The sequence below is a fragment of the Nerophis ophidion genome, linkage group LG07 (assembly GCF_033978795.1).
Source record: "Nerophis ophidion isolate RoL-2023_Sa linkage group LG07, RoL_Noph_v1.0, whole genome shotgun sequence".
Taxonomy (NCBI): Eukaryota; Metazoa; Chordata; class Actinopteri; order Syngnathiformes; family Syngnathidae; genus Nerophis; species Nerophis ophidion.
In genome coordinates, this window is record NC_084617.1 from 34,953,372 (window position 1) to 34,969,449 (window position 16,078).

A 16,078-nucleotide genomic window follows, 5' to 3' on the forward strand; every position below is an offset into this window, starting at 1 on the left:
AAACTGTGGATGTCGTGTCTTCCGGACCAAAGAGGAAAAGGAATGTTATAGGCGGTATAGCTCGGTTGGTAGAGTGGCCGTGCCAGCAACTTGTAGGTTCCAGGTACCATTCTAGTCACTGCCGTTGTGTCCTTGGGCAAGACACTTTACCCACTTGCTCCCGGTGCCATCCAGATTGGTTTAAATGTAACTTAGATGTTGGGTTTCACTGGGGGCGGGGGGGCACATTTGAGGTCCTGTCCAAGGTTTCTCATAGTCAGCATTGTCACTGGCGTCCCACTGGGTGTGAATTCTCCCTGCCCACTGGGTGTGAGTTTTCCTTGCCCTTATGTGGGTTCTTCCAAGGATGTCGTAGTCGTAATGGTTTGTGCGGTCCTTTGAAACATTTGTGATTTGGGGCTATATAAATAAACATTGATTGATTGATTGACTATGTAAAGCATTTTGCGTCACTCGAGAAAAGCGCTAAATAAATATAATTCACTTCCCTTCACTTATAGGCGCAAAGTGTAAAAGGCAGCATCTGTGATGGTATGGGGGTGTATTAGAGCCCAAGGCATGGGTAACGTACACATCTGTGAAAGCACCATTAATGCTGAAAGATACTTACAGGTTTTGGAGCAACATATGTTGTTATCATGGACGCCCCTGCTTATTTCAGCAAGACAATGACGAGCCACGTGTTACAACAGCCAGGCTTCGTAGTAAAAGAGTGTGGGTAATAAACTGGCCTGCCTGTAGTCCAGACCTGTCTTCCATTGAAAATGTGTGGTGCAATATGAAGGCTAAAATAGCAGAAGGGAGACTGTTGAACAACTTAAGCTGTACATCAAGCAAGAATGGGAAATAATTACACTTCAAAAATGTGTATCCTCAGTTCCCAAACCTTTACTGAGTGTTGTTAAAAGGAAAGCCCATGTAACAGTGGTAAAAATGCCCCGTGACAAATTTTTGCAATGTGTTGCTGCAGTTTCTCAGTTGGAACATTAAATATATTGTCATTGCAGTCTATTCAATTGAATATAAGTTGAAAAGGTTTTGCAAATCATTATATTCTCTTTTTATTTACCATTTACACAACGTGACAACTTCACTGCTTTTGGTTTTGTATAATGCTTGACATTTACCGCTGTCTTTTGTCGGGCCAAGCGACAACAGAACCTCGGGCCTGCCTGTCCATCTGTGTCAAGGAGTTGGAGCGGTTCCTTAGACCTTGAAAGCAACAATATTCATCTTAAATGTAATATAAAGAGGATGTAGATGTGATGAGATTTTACCAGCACTATCATCTCCTTGATGCTTTTGTTGCCTCTGACGCAAAGGCAAAAGTGGGTGGGAAGGACTGAACGACGGGCCGCCTCTACTAAAAACAACAAATTGCGATTACTTTATATAATTTAACAAATGAGGAATGATATAGCGTACCTGTGACAGATTTCAGGGCTGCTCTGGTTTTCACTAGGGCTGGTCAGGAAGCTGCGTTTGGTGGCGTTGGAAATGGGCACTGATGGACGAGAAGCCTTAGGCTGAGCGATGGCTCGAGCTATTGGGATAAATATTATAAAATAAATGGTTGGCTGCGTACAAACAGGAAGCATTTTTCTATGCAGCATTTGAGCAAACCGTCTTTTGACTCTTGTAGATCTCTGGGAAGGACAAATTCTGGCTTGACTGTCTCAAACCACCAGAAGAGTTCAGCGATGAAGACCATCACATTGTGCTGCAAAGAGAATACCCAGAATATTACTGATACATAGGGATGTATACAGAGTATCGGTATTTTTTGGTAGCAGTTTCGAAGAGGAACGTTAAGATTCTGGACAAATACTACGGCTATCCAGCTGAACGTCCTAATTATGACACGCTGTCACATTTACTTCAAGTACCACTGCAACACATAAAAAAAGACATGAGATGGATCTAATATCCAGCTTGGAATAATCACAAATAAGGAAACAACACCACACAAAAAAATGCAACACAACTATGTCCTCCTCCACACACTTATAAGAGTTAGTGTCAGTTTGAAGAGATCTCATGACCACTGTTACAGCGCTTCATCATTCGTCCTTCTATGGCAGGTGTGTCAAACTCACACCTCCCTCAGAGGGCCACTTGTAATGTGAATTGTATATACATTTTAAATTGTTTCATTACACAATTATCTATTGTTATATATTTTTCCGTACACTGTAAGAAAAATATGAAACAAGTCCATGGCAGAAAATCAACACATTTAGTTGAACTGCACCAATTTTGTCAAGAGGAGAGGTAAAAAATTCAAGCAGAAGCTTGTGGATGGCTACCAAAAGCACCTTATTGCAGTGAAACTTGCCAAAGGACATGTAAGCAAATATTAACATTGCTGTATGTATACTTTTGACCCAGCAGATTTTCTCACATTTTCAGTAGACACATAATAAATTCATAAAAGAACTAAACTTCATGAATGTTTTCTGTGACCAACAAGGAAGTGCTCCAATCACGCTATCACAAAAAAATAAAAGTTGTAGAAATTCTTGAAAACTCAGGACAGTGTTGCCATTATGTTCTTTTCAAGTGTATGTCAACTTTTAAACACGACTGTGAATGTGATCTCTGAAAGGGGTACACATTATTTCCAAAGCTGGGCCCCCACTTCGACATAAAACACTAAAGCACACAGCTTATGACAAACAATATTGTATTTGTTAAATTCATTGAAGTGGGCCAAATCACTTGTATTAGAAACATATGTCTTGAAAATGACTGCTGTCATTTGATTATTACAATAAAACATTTAACTTGTTATTAAGTCAGTTTTTGGGACAGGTATGATCCTGGTGTGGCCACAGTGTGCACGTCTGATGTCGTTTATATGTGCTCCATTGAATGCTCACTGACGCGTCGTCATGACATTGTTGGTTTTACGAGCAGAGAAGCATGTTCGGCAGCGCACACAGAGTACTTACTAGCAGACAGTGTGTGGACAGAAAAGGGAGAATGGAGCATTTTGGCTTAAAAACTAAAGATAAAGGTGAAGTTATAAATCTGAAACACCCTCGGGAAGAGGTGCTTTAAGACATGACTTGCTAGTTAGCGGCTAACTAGCAAATCTAAATCTCTAATCCTGGGCCCCATGGCGACAAATAGTGAATTGTTTCAAGTATCATTATCGCTGCAGGTCGAGGAATAGCTAAACATGCTTCACTACACACCCTAGGAGGATACAAAAGCTCACCTGCGTCACCGCTAACTAAACATAGCACTCCTGACTGTAAACAAATGCCATGTGTGGATCTACACCTGACATCCACTGTAATGATACAAAGTACAATAGCGTATCTAGTCGATACTACTATGATTACATCGATATTTTTGATCGTCGCAAAATCTTTTTTCTTTTTGAAATCATAATATGTTTATAAACTCAGTAAATATGTTCCTGGACACATGGGTACTTTGGATATAACCAATGTATGATCCTGTAACTGATATAACCAATGTATGATCCTCTCTGAGCTGCAACCTTATCGTGGTAGAGGAGTTTGCGTGTCCCAATGATCCTAGGAGCTATGTTGTCCGGGGGCATAAAGGGTCTCCCAAGGCAAACTGGTTCTAGGTGAGGGATCAGACAAAGAGCAGCTCGAAGACCTTTATGAAGAAGAAAAATCATGGACCCTGATTTCCCTCGCCCGGACGCGGGTCACCGGGGCCCCCCTCTAGAGCCAGGCCCGGAGGTGGGGCACGATGGCGAGCGCCTGGTGGCCGGGCCTGTTCCCATGGGGCCCGGCCGGGCACAGCCCAAAGAGGCAATGTGGGTCACCCCTCCAATGGGCTCACCACCCATAGCAGGGGCCATAGAGGTCGGGTGCATTGTGAGCTGGGCGACAGCCGAAGGCAGGGCACTTGGCGGTACGATCCTCGGCTACAGAAGCTAGCTCTTGGGACGTGGAACGTCACGTCACTGGGGGGGAAAGAGCCTGAGCTAGTGCGCGAAGTCGAGAAATTCCGGCTGGATATAGTCGGACTCACTTCGACGCACAGCAAGGGCTCTGGAACCACTTCTTTCGAGAGGGATTGGACCCTCTTCCACTCTGGCGTTGCCGGTAGTGAGAGGCGACGGGCTGGGGTGGCGATTCTTGTTTCCCCCCGGCTCAAAGCCTGTACGTTGGAGTTCAACCCGGTGGACGAAAGGGTAGCCTCCCTCCGCCTTCGGGTGGGGGGACGGGTCCTGACTGTTGTTTGTGCTTATGCACCAAACAGCAGTTCAGAGTACCCACCCTTTTTGGGAACACTCGAGGGAGTACTGGAAAGTGCTCCCCCGGGTGATTCCCTTGTCCTGCTGGGAGACTTCAACGCTCACGTTGGCAACGACAGTGAAACCTGGAGAGGCGTGATTGGGAAGAATGGCCGCCCGGATCTGAACCCGAGTGGTGTTTTGTTATTGGACTTTTGTGCTCGTCACAGTTTGTCCATAACAAACACCATGTTCAAACATAAAGGTGTCCATATGTGCACTTGGCACCAGGACACCCTAGGCCGCAGTTCCATGATCGACTTTGTAGGTGTGTCATCGGATTTGCGGCCTCATGTTTTGGACACTCGGGTGAAGAGAGGGGCGGAGCTTTCTACCGATCACCACCTGGTGGTGAGTTGGCTGCGATGGTGGGGGAGGATGCCGGACAGACCTGGGAGGCCCAAACGCATTGTGAGGGTCTGCTGGGAACGTCTGGCAGAGTCTCCAGTCAGACAAAGTTTCAATTCCCACCTCCGGAAGAACTTTGAACATGTCACGACGGAGGTGCTGGACATTGAGTCCGAGTGGACCATGTTCCGCACCTCTATTGTCGAGGCGGCAGATCGGAGCTGTGGCCGCAAGGTAGTTGGTGCTTGTCGGGGCGGCAATCCTAAAACCCCTTGGTGGACACCAGCGGTGAGGGATGCCGTCAAGCTGAAGAAGGACTCCTATCGGGTCCTTTTGGCTCATAGGACTCCGGAGGCAGTGGACAGGTACCGACAGGCCAAGCGGTGTGCAGCTTCAGCGGTCGCGGAGGCAAAAACTCGGACATGGGAAGAGTTCGGGGAAGCCATGGAAAACGACTTCCGGACGGTTTCGAAGCGATTCTGGACCACCGTCCGCCGCCTCAGGAAGGGGAAGGAGTGCACTATCAACACCGTGTATGGTGCGGATGGTGTTCTGCTGACCTCGACTGCGGATGTTGTGGATAGGTGGAAGGAATACTTCGAAGACCCCCTCAATCCCACCAACACGTCTTCCTATGAGGAAGCAGTGCCTGGGGAATCTGTGGTGGACTCTCTTATTTCTGGGGCTGAGGTCGCTGAGGTAGTTAAAAAGCTCCTCGGTGGCAAGGCCCCAGGGGTGGACGAGATCCGCCCGGAGTTCCTTAAGGCTCTGGATGCTGTCTTGGTTGACAAGACTTTGCAGCATCGTGTGGACATCGGGGGCGGTACCTCTGGATTGGCAGACCGGGGTGGTGGTTCCTCTCTTTAAGAAGGGGGACCGGAGGGTGTGTTCCAACTATCGTGGGATCACACTCCTCAGCCTTCCCGGTAAGGTTTATTCAGGTGTACTGGAGAGGAGGCTACGTCGGATAGTCGAACCTCGGATTCAGGAGGAACAGTGTGGTTTTCGTCCTGGTCGTGGAACTGTGGACCAGTTCTATACTCTCGGCAGGGTTCTTGAGGGTGCATGGGAGTTTGCCCAACCAGTCTACATGTGCTTTGTGGACTTGGAGAAGGCATTCGACCGTGTCCCTCGGGAAGTCCTGTGGGGAGTGCTCAGAGAGTATGGGGTATCGGACTGTCTTATTGTGGCGGTCCGTTCCCTGTACGATCAGTGCCAGAGCTTGGTCCGCATTGCCGGCAGTAAGTCGAACACATTTCCAGTGAGGGTTGGACTCCGCCAAGGCTGTCCTTTGTCACCGATTCTGTTCATAACTTTTATGGACAGAATTTCTAGGCGCAGTCAAGGCGTTGAGGGGTTCCGGTTTGGTAACCGCAGGATTAAGTCTCTGCTTTTTGCAGATGATGTGGTCCTGATGGCTTCATCTGACCGGGATCTTCAGCTCTCGCTGGATCGGTTCGCAGCCGAGTGTGAAGCGACCGGAATGAGAATCAGCACCTCCAAGTCCGAGTCCATGGTTCTCGCCCGGAAAAGGGTGGAGTGCCATCTCCGGGTTGGGGAGGAGACCCTGCCCCAAGTGGAGGAGTTCAAGTACCTAGGAGTCTTGTTCACGAGTGAGGGAAGAGTGGATCGTGAGATCGACAGGCGGATCGGTGCGGCGTCTTCAGTAATGCGGACGTTGTACCGATCCGTTGTGGTGAAGAAGGAGCTGAGCCGGAAGGCAAAGCTCTCAATTTACCGGTCGATCTACATTCCCATCCTCACCTATGGTCATGAGCTTTGGGTCATGACCGAAAGGATAAGATCACGGGTACAAGCGGCCGAAATGAGTTTCCTCCGCCGTGTGGCGGGGCTCTCCCTTAGAGATAGGGTGAGAAGCTCTGCCATCCGGGAGGGACTCAAAGTAAAGCCGCTGCTCCTTCACATCGAGAGGAGCCAGATGAGGTGGTTCGGGCATCTGGTCAGGATGCCACCCGAACGCCTCCCTAGGGAGGTGTTTAGGGCACGTCCAACCGGTAGGAGGCCACGGGGAAGACCCAGGACACGTTGGGAAGACTATGTCTCCCGGCTGGCCTGGGAACGCCTCGGGATCCCCCGGGAAGAGCTAGACGAAGTGGCTGGGGAGAGGGAAGTCTGGGTTTCCCTGCTTAGGCTGTTGCCCCCGCGACCCGACCTCGGATAAGCGGAACATGATGGATGGATGATCCTGTAACTACTTGGTATTGGATAGATACCTAAATCAATCAATCAATCAATGTTTACTTATATAGCCCTAAATCACTAAATGTGATTTAGGGCTTAACTAATGTCAAGTATCAAAGAAGAGAAGAATAAATGATTTCAGTTTAACAGAAGTGTAGATAGAGCATGTTAAAACAGAAAATAAGCAGATATAAACAATAAATGAACTAGTAGATTAATAATGCTTTTTTACAGTTTGTACCTCATAATGATGACAAAATAATAGAATGATAAATGACACAATATGTTAGTGCATACGTCAGCAGACTAATAAGGAGTCTTTGTTTGTTTACTTACTACTAAAAGACAAGTGGTGCAGTATGTGCACTATTTTATTTAAGGACTAAATTACAATATTAAACATATGTTTCATGTACCCTATGATTTTTTGTTTAAATAAAGCCAATAATTATAATTTTTTGGGGTCTCCTTTATTTACAGAAGTATCGAAATACATTTTGCTATAAATTCAAAAACCCTGAATATTGAAACCAGAAAGGAGTCATTGTACCTTGAGCACGAGAGGGGAGTAGAGTATGTCCTCTGTTGTCAGATAGAAACTTTTATTCAGATACTCGTTTGCAAACTCTCTGAGCAGCTGGATGTTGTACAGCCTATCAGCAATAGAGGGAACTTCCTTCAGGCAAATATCTGAACCCAAGGAAGAGAGCAAATCAGATGAGGACTCGACTCAATGACTGTGTTGGGAGTAATTGTCAATTAGCAGGACAACAAAAGTCATGGAATAGAAAGGTATATGTGTGTGTTTATATTCATGCACGGCTTTACCCTCCAGCTTCATGAGATCTGGGCAGTAGTAGTGGACAACTGAGAGCAACGCAGCTCCGTCGCAAACATCTCTCATCAAATCTTCCAGCAGTGGAAAGAAGGGTAAATGGCGCCCAGAGGCATGCTCCCGACGATATCGTACCTGACCGCAAGACCAAGAAAATCACATCAAATCATCTTCTTAAAGGAACAAAACACAAAACTAATAACGGAAACAAAACATCCGAAAAACAATAACTGGAGCCAAAAAGTGCAAATCATGACCTAGTCAAAGCACGGATAACCCAAGAATGTTTCACTTGAGTTGTTTATGGAACTACATGTTCCATTCAAGGTTCTCCCTAGGAAATTCACAGCAAACTATTCAAGTATTGCTTTTATCCATTAGGACTGGAATTCAAGTTCATTTATGTCTCCAAGATGGAGCTAGTAGCTGAAGGACTAGTAGAGTTAAGTTAGGGAGAACCCTGAAGAGCAGGTTACTGATAGTGAGATGGAGGTGTTAGAGCAGTGAATAAAGAGCGGATGGTCAGTCATCCTCAAGGCTGTGTGAGAGGGTGGATAGTGATGCAGTCCAGCAGAATTAGGTGAGACCAACCAGAACAGTAGATGGAAACTGAGAATATGGAAAATCAGATTTCATAGGTAGAGTACAAGGATGTGCAAACTTTTTCGAACAAATAAAAACTGAAGGATGGAGGGGCCAATTTGATACATTTTGTATATTAAACATACTAAAACCAATACAATATACTGTATGCTAAACTATTTGAACAACATCTATTTTTTAGCTTTGTGTTAACGGTAACAAAACATTATACATCATTTTGTCGTAAATTAAGCATTTTTAAGATTAAAATGGAGACCAAAATAATCAGATCACGCAGTTCAGTATTGTGGCCACAGATTGGCTTAGCCTCAAGCAGCATTACTAACATTAGCATGCACATTTTTTTAGCCGATTATGCAGCAAAATACCTAAAGACTTTTCTAAATGAGTACTGGACACTTGCTAACATTCATATGCTAACTTTTTTGAGCAGGTGAACATCCCAGAGTCATATGACTTGGTACTACTTGACACATGTCAACTGTTAGCCTGCTAACTCAATGTGAATCTTTGGGAACCTAACGAGTCGATATGATTCCGATGCCTGGGGTCAGAATTAAATTCAGAATTGATTCAGGACAATTTTCAATTCAAACCAATTCTTGCAATGTATTATTTTGTATGACAATTATAATAAAACTTTTACAAAATAGGCTGTAGGTTAGAAAACCTTTTTCTGGTTGCATGGAGATCGCCCAAAAATATATTTAAAAAAATTCCAACCATCCATTCATTTCTACTGCTTGTCCCTCTAGAGCAGGGGTGTCAAACTCAAATACAGAGTGGGCCAAAATTTTAAACTGAACAAAGCCGCGGGCCAAGGTTTAACAAATTAACCTTTTAATAGGGACCCACACAAGTTTTGCATTGAATATTGAACAAGCGAGACTTATATAACTTTATAGTGACATGCAAAATCGAGTTTCAAATAATACTAATAATTTTAAAATAGAAATGGCATATCAAATCAAATTTAAATAGATATTGAATGCCTCTTTTCTATTTGCAGCCTTCTCAGGTAAATATCAAAATAAACTTTTCCCACAGGGTAATAATAAATGTTTATCTTGTAGCGTCCAGGAAGAGGTAGTACTGCAAGGGGTTCTGTGTATTTGTTCTGTTGTGTTTATGTTGTGTTACAGTGCGGACGTTCTCTCGAAATTTGCTTGTCATTCTCGTTCAGTGTTGGTTCACAGTGTGGCGCATATTTGTAACAGTCTTAAAGTTGTTTATACGGCCACCCTCAGTGTGACCTGTATGGCTGTTGACCAAGCTTGCATTGCATTAGCGTGTGGGTGTGTAAAAGCCACATATATCATGTGACTAGGCCGGCACGCTGTTTCTACATAGGAAAAACGGCCGTGACGAAAGGTTTTAGAGGACGCTTGAGGCAGTGCCTTTAAGGCACGCCCCCAATATTGTTGTCCAGGTGGGAATCGGGAGAAATTTGGAAGAATGGTTACCCCCTGTGATTTTCGTGTGACACCGCCGCTGTATAATACCGGCAGGCCAGCTCTAATGTTAATTTGATATTGCCTCAAGGGCCAAATGAAAATACACGGCGGGCCAGAGTTTGACACCCATGCACTAGAGGGTCGTGGGGGGTGCTGTAGCCTATCCCAGCTGCACTCGGGCGGGAGATGGGGTACACCCTGGACAAGTCGCCACCTCATCACAGGACCAACACAGATAGACAACATTCACACACTAGGGACATTTTAGTGTTGCCAATCAACCTATCCCAAGGTGCATGTCTTTGGAGGTGGGAGGGGCCTATCCCCAGGTGCATGTCTTTGGAGGTGGGAGGAAGCCAGAGTAACCGGAGGGAATCCACGCAGTCACGAAGAGAACATGCAAACTCCACACCACCCGAAAAATGTATATATTTTTTTCTTAAATAGATTTTTTTAAATTATGATTCTATTTAGAATTGCTATGAATTGGAATCATGATTTGCATGAGAATCAGTTTTTTGTGCACCCTTACTGCTAACTTTGCTATTCGAGTATTATAATATTATCATGGTAACTTTGTAGCCAATTTTTTTAGCCAAGCACCACAGAGTCATAACTTAGCAAGGCACTTGATACATGCTAACTGTTAGCACTCTAACTTTTTAGCTAATTTTACATACATACTCTTCCTAGTCATATGACTTGGTACTTGATGTATTCTAACTATTAGCATTTATGTTCAGCTTGCGCATTTCAGCATTCAGACACAATTTCTCCAAAAATTGCATATTCTATTTTTTGTGTGTAATGTTCTAGTCCGGAATGTTTTTATTTTCTCCTTAGAATGTGTCACAGGCCAATAAAAACAAGCTGCTGGCCGCACTTTGGACAATGCCTGGTATAGTATAATAGATCGACTTGGCTTCTAACTATCGCGATGAACACTTTATGCCATCTTTTGAAATACACAAAGACACTCAGGGTGAGCATTCAAGGCAAAAATATAACATTTTTCCACAAGAAAAAATTAGTTCCAGCAAGTCAGATCTTAGTCTTTACTCAGAGGTGCCCAATACATGGATGGCGAGCTAGCGGTAGATGGAGGAGGGTGTGTAAGTCGACCGCCAGCCAGGCATTAAAAAAAAATTGACCTAATAATGAGCTAACATCAATCTTCACCAAGACGTCACTTTTGTCACTTGATTGACATTCACAGCACCCAAGGGTCTTGTGAGATGACACTGGATGCTGCAAGATCATTATTAAGAAAAAAATGACCGACAGGAAGGCGAGAAACACTTTTTATTTCAACAGACTCTTGCGCCGTACCTGCCGTCAAAACTCTAAAGACTGACTGCACAGTTCCTATCTTCACAATAAAAGCGCTGCGCCATCCTGCCTGCGCTAACTAAATAAGAGTCTCAGAAAGCTAGCGTGCACAAGTTAGCAAGCTACGGAGTTTGCCGCAAATGTATTTCTTGTAAAGTGTATAAAAAGGGGTATGGAAGCTGGACACTTTCATGTGGTATGGACAGAAAAGAGGACTTTTTTTCGCCTCCATTTGAAAATGTGGACATAATCATCACTACTGTCTGATTCCAATCAATGCAAGTCATCATAATAATACCAACTTATATTCTTGTCTTCATGAAATAAGGGAATGTTAAACATGCTTGTATTATCATTAAACACCTTTAACTTGTTAACAAAAATGTCTCTTTCATAAATAAATACATATAAATGATATACGTATATGAATGATCCCCTCCACTTGGTCAATGGAAAAGTAGTTTGCCTGCAGAAAAAGTGTGCCCAGCCCTGATTTAACTGCAGAAGAAGAGAGTCCGTCCATTAAAACAGTTTCCATCTTCACTTTTAAACTAATTCTACCAAGAAACAAAACGACTCCAGCCTGATGGGATGAGAAGATGCAACAAAGTGGGACTTGTACTGACGGAAATAACGTTTTTACTTCCAAATGGTGGCTTAAATCATAGATTGGCAACCGTGTAGTTGAATCTATTCAGCACAACACCATTTCAAGACATGGCCTAATACACAACACAACATGTCATGATTCCCATCAGTTATGCATTAGTGATTAGGCTGATCTCTAGCAGGGATATGCACGGTAAAGAGTGAAATTGGGAAGCGTGACAAATGAGGTCAGTGAGGGGGGTGCCCAAGACATAGAAGCACTGCATAGAAATTGTGATGTTTCTGCAATGGGTTTAATGAGATTCTATAAGATGCAAGAACAAAAACAAGAACGTCAAGTTTACTTCAGCTTGAAATGAGACAGCACACATTGTTGATATAACCGAATGCCATAAAGCATGTTACAAAGCTCAGAATAAACTTTGAGGAGAATTGTATGTTTGAAAGATAGAATAAGGCTCAGTCAGGTTTCTCCTCTTGGGCTACAAGCAGCACAGGTGCGCGCACATCAACACTGACAATGCGTGCAGGGAGGGGAGAGGATGTAGGGGGGCGACTGGCTTCCAACTTACAGGGACTAGCTTCCAATACCATTTGGAGGGAGACTATCCAGTTAGCAGGGATAAGAGAAGCAAGGAGGAATAGACGGGGAACAGAGATTAATAGGTCAAAGGTCAGTGACAGAAGGACAGGATCTGCATCCATTTTCAAATAGAAACACAGAAGGGTCAGGTAGTTAAGGAGAAACAAACACAATCCTTGTTAGAAGACCGTTTACCTTTTGGTGGCTCGGAGATTCTAGAAGGTGGTGCTTGACTTTGTGCTCCTTTTCAGTGATTTCTCTAATCTTTGTGTTTACCTGAAGACATTATAAAAAACAAACTTGAGTAACGTATTTTTCGGACAATAAGGTGCACTTAAAATCCTTTTATTTTGTCAAAACTCGACAGTGCGCCTTATAACCCGGTGTGCCTAATGTAAGGAATAATTTTAGTTGTGCTTACCGACTCGAAGCTATTTTATTTGGTAAATGGTAAAATGATAAGTGTGACCAGTAGATGGAAGTCACACATAAGAGATACATGTAGACTGCTATATGATGGCAGTCACAAAAAATATATAAATATATATTTTTATTTAATTTATTTATTTTTTCCCAAGATTGTGCCGCTTTAGTGGCTGCTGTTGGCAGGAGCTTTGTGCTCTTATTTCATCCTTTTGTGCGCCCCTCTTGTTTTCATGTGTTATTATATATATATATATATATATATACTGTATTTCCTTGAATTGCCGCCGGGGCGCTAATTAATTTAAAACCTCTTCTCACTCCCGTGCTTACCAAAGGCATGCGGTAAAAGCAAGCATGCGCTAACTATTTTAAAACCACTTCTCACTCCGGCTTTTACCAAAGGTATGCAGTAAAAATTTGAGTGGGATGTAAGCTTGGACCGTAAATCCTACAGAATATCTCTTAATCTTCTTCCCTTTATGCGATTTCAAATTACCGGTATTGAAATCAGCCTCCTCCATTTTGAAAATGATGACAGGGGAAGTGTCACTCGTGACGTCACTAGGGTTGGGTATCAAGTATCGATTGGAACCGGGACTAACGTTCCGATTCTCCCGGAATCGTTCAAAAGTTTAAATTTCGATTCCTAGTTTTGATACCCAGTCCGCCGACTGGAAAAAAAGAATAAGCCCGCCGACCGAAAGAAGAAGCCGCAGAACACCAACGAAGAAGCGCCCACCGCCGGAAGTGTTAGCAAAGCCAAGCCTATGTAGCCGAGCAAGTCAGTCAAGCATGGATAGCGGGCGTCGGCGGTCGAAAGTGTGGCTTTATTTTTACTAAAAAAAATGAAATATCGGCGAAATGTAACACGTGCGAAGGGACTGTTTCGTGCTTAGGAGGGTGCACGTCGAACATGATAAAGCACCTCCGAGTTCATGGAGTACAAATAAATGCGTGTCCCGTCTTCGACCCGCTGCGCTGAACGTCCTCCTCTGCCTCTTCCTCTGGCTCCGGCTCCGACGCCCAGCCTGGCACCTCCGTGACTGCACTGCAGTCCAAATCCGGTAAGTAAAACAATATATATGCAATAAATAGAGTTTAGCGCCAACGTTGAGGCAGCTAACAAATTAGCCCGCATATTTTTTCATAGACAATTTACAACCTGCTAGCCAGGCTCCGCGATGTGCTCAGCATACTCCGTTCACCGTAGCAGCAATGGTGAAGATGTCGGTGCCACAGACGGAAGAGTGCCACAGAGAGGTCACTGCACACATAGTCAAAAGACTGCATCCCTTTTCAGAGGTGGAATCTACAACATTTAGGTTAGTTAAGCAATAACGTTAGACCTAAGCTAATTGATACTGGGCTAAACAGTAACAACAACATTACATGTTTGTTTATGTTTGCAGGGATATGGTGAAAACTCTCAACCCAAAATACATACCACCTTCCAGGGGACTACCTGGCAAACACATTGATCCCGGCATGGTACAAGAAGAATCGGAATCGAGAATCATCAGGAATCGGAATCGAAACAAAGAATCAGAATCGTTTGAATTCAAACAATACCCAACCCTAGACGTCACGAGGTAATACTAAGCATGCGCTAATTATTTTGCGAAGAGAGTTTGACCCGGCAGTAATTCAGGACAGGCCCATACTATGTGCCCTGCGGCAATTCAAGGAAATACGGTATATATATATATATATATTTTTTTGTCTTTTGGTTCGGGACCCTTTAGGACTGTGTGACAAGGGGTGGCACTTTTGTGACCGCTGCGGTGCTTTTTTGTAGACTTCTGGATCTGCCTCCCGGGAGCCTTTTGGCCATGGAGACCAGCTGCTGTGTCTCTGCCACACCAGAGTCAGTTTGGAGAGACTGGAGGAAACGCTGATAAAGAGACAGGGCTGCAGAGCTGGCAATGAGCGCCGGGACGGACAAAATTCAGTGTCTTGGCTGAATGAGCAGGTATCGGACACCTCAGTCTTCTTGGACGTATCCTACTCATCCATGCGGACTGGACACTGGCCAAGAGTTGGTTGGCGATCGAGAGTGGAGTCGGCTCTCTTGGTTGCTTTGTTGCGTCTGCTCCTGTCTCTGGCCATGCTCTCTACACCCCAGCAGATGACGGCGTGGAACACCGCAGAGGCCACCACAGTGTATATTTTTATTTTACTTTTTATTCATAGCTGTATGTAGAAGTGGCTGGTTGCATCAACTCCGCTACTTTAATGTCTATCATGTCCTTTGTGTTTTTTTAAAGTTTGAGGTTTCCCTCTTACACACATGTAAGAGGGATGTGTACTATGGCTATGAGTTGTTTTTTTCCCTTGGCCTCAGTCTGGACCCCCTCTCTAGGGGCCCAGGTTTAGACCGATTATTTTAAATGTTATTTTATTTTAATCTTTTATTTTTTTCTCCCATTCCCCCCTACTTGTTTACCTGTATCTCACCTTTTTTGTAAGGGGCGCCGGAAGTTGGCAGACCCGTCAGCGATCCTGTTCTGTCTCCCTGTAATGTTTGTCTGATCTTGAATGGGATTGTGCTGAAAATTTTAATTTCCGCTCGGGGATTAATAAAGTGTGTCTGACTCTGATTCTGATATAAGAGTTATGTGTAGACTGCAATATGACTCCAGTAAACAGCACAAACATTTTATATGTTTTATTGAGAACGGCACTCAAAAATCTATCAAAATGTTTTAGTAGGACTTTGGTAAGCTATGAAGCCACATCACTTGATGGATTGTACTGTGCTTCAATTTTGGAGTATTATAATGGTATGTGACTAAGGTAAGACCTCTCTGAGCTGCCACTTTAACTTGGTAGAGGAGTTTGCGTGTCCCAATGATCCTAGGAGCTATGTTGTCCGGGGGCTTCTATGCCCTCTGGTGGGGTCTCCCAAGGCAAACTAGTCCTGGGTGAGGGATCAGAAAAAGAGCAGCTCGAAGACCTTCCACAAAAAAAGGACTCAGATTTCCCTCGCCCAGACGCGGGTCACCAGGGCCCCCCTCTGGAGCCAGGTCCGGAGGTGGGGCACCATGGCGAGCGCCTGGTGGCCGGGCCTGTCCCCATGGGGCCCGGCCGGGCTCAACCCGAAGAGGCAACGTGGGTTCCCCTTCCAATAGGCTCACCACCCATAGCAGGGGCCATAGAGGTCGGGTGCAGTGTGAGCTGGGCGGCAGCTGAAGGCAGGGCACCTGGCGGTCCGATCCTTGGCTACATAAGCTAGCTCTTGGGACGTGGAACGTCACCTCACTGGGGGGGAAGGAGCCTGAGCCAGTGCGTGAGGTGGAGAACTTCCGGCTAGAAATAGTCGGACTCATTTTAACGCACAGCAAGGGCTCTGGAACCAGTTATCTTGAGAGGGGCTGGACTCTCTTCTACTCAAGCGTTGCCAGAAGTGAGAG

General features: G+C 44.7%; 1 protein-coding gene and 1 long non-coding RNA gene across 3 annotated transcripts in view; one reads left to right on the forward strand and one right to left on the reverse strand.

Annotated features, from left to right (window-relative positions):
- The window catches only part of LOC133556294 (calmodulin-regulated spectrin-associated protein 1-B-like), an 81,770-nt gene that overhangs the window by 19,886 nt on the left and 45,806 nt on the right, over positions 1-16,078 (reverse strand). The window contains exons 5-12 of one of the 2 annotated variants that reach the window (XM_061906088.1): positions 12,438-12,518; positions 12,232-12,264; positions 7,658-7,799; positions 7,380-7,519; positions 1,624-1,720; positions 1,426-1,543; positions 1,278-1,360; positions 1,128-1,212 (exon numbers count right to left, since the gene is read on the reverse strand). In XM_061906088.1, the coding sequence (XP_061762072.1) occupies positions 1,128-1,212; positions 1,278-1,360; positions 1,426-1,543; positions 1,624-1,720; positions 7,380-7,519; positions 7,658-7,799; positions 12,232-12,264; positions 12,438-12,518 (779 nt within the window). Of the gene's footprint in view, positions 1-1,127; positions 1,213-1,277; positions 1,364-1,425; positions 1,544-1,623; positions 1,721-7,379; positions 7,520-7,657; positions 7,800-12,231; positions 12,265-12,437; positions 12,519-16,078 lie in introns of both variants that reach the window. The other variant, XM_061906087.1, reaches the window with a different exon arrangement.
- On the forward strand, positions 12,975-15,265 carry LOC133556295 (uncharacterized). The gene is made up of 3 exons (XR_009807488.1): positions 12,975-13,732; positions 13,819-13,990; positions 14,078-15,265. It is a non-coding gene; the product is annotated as an uncharacterized LOC133556295 (long non-coding RNA).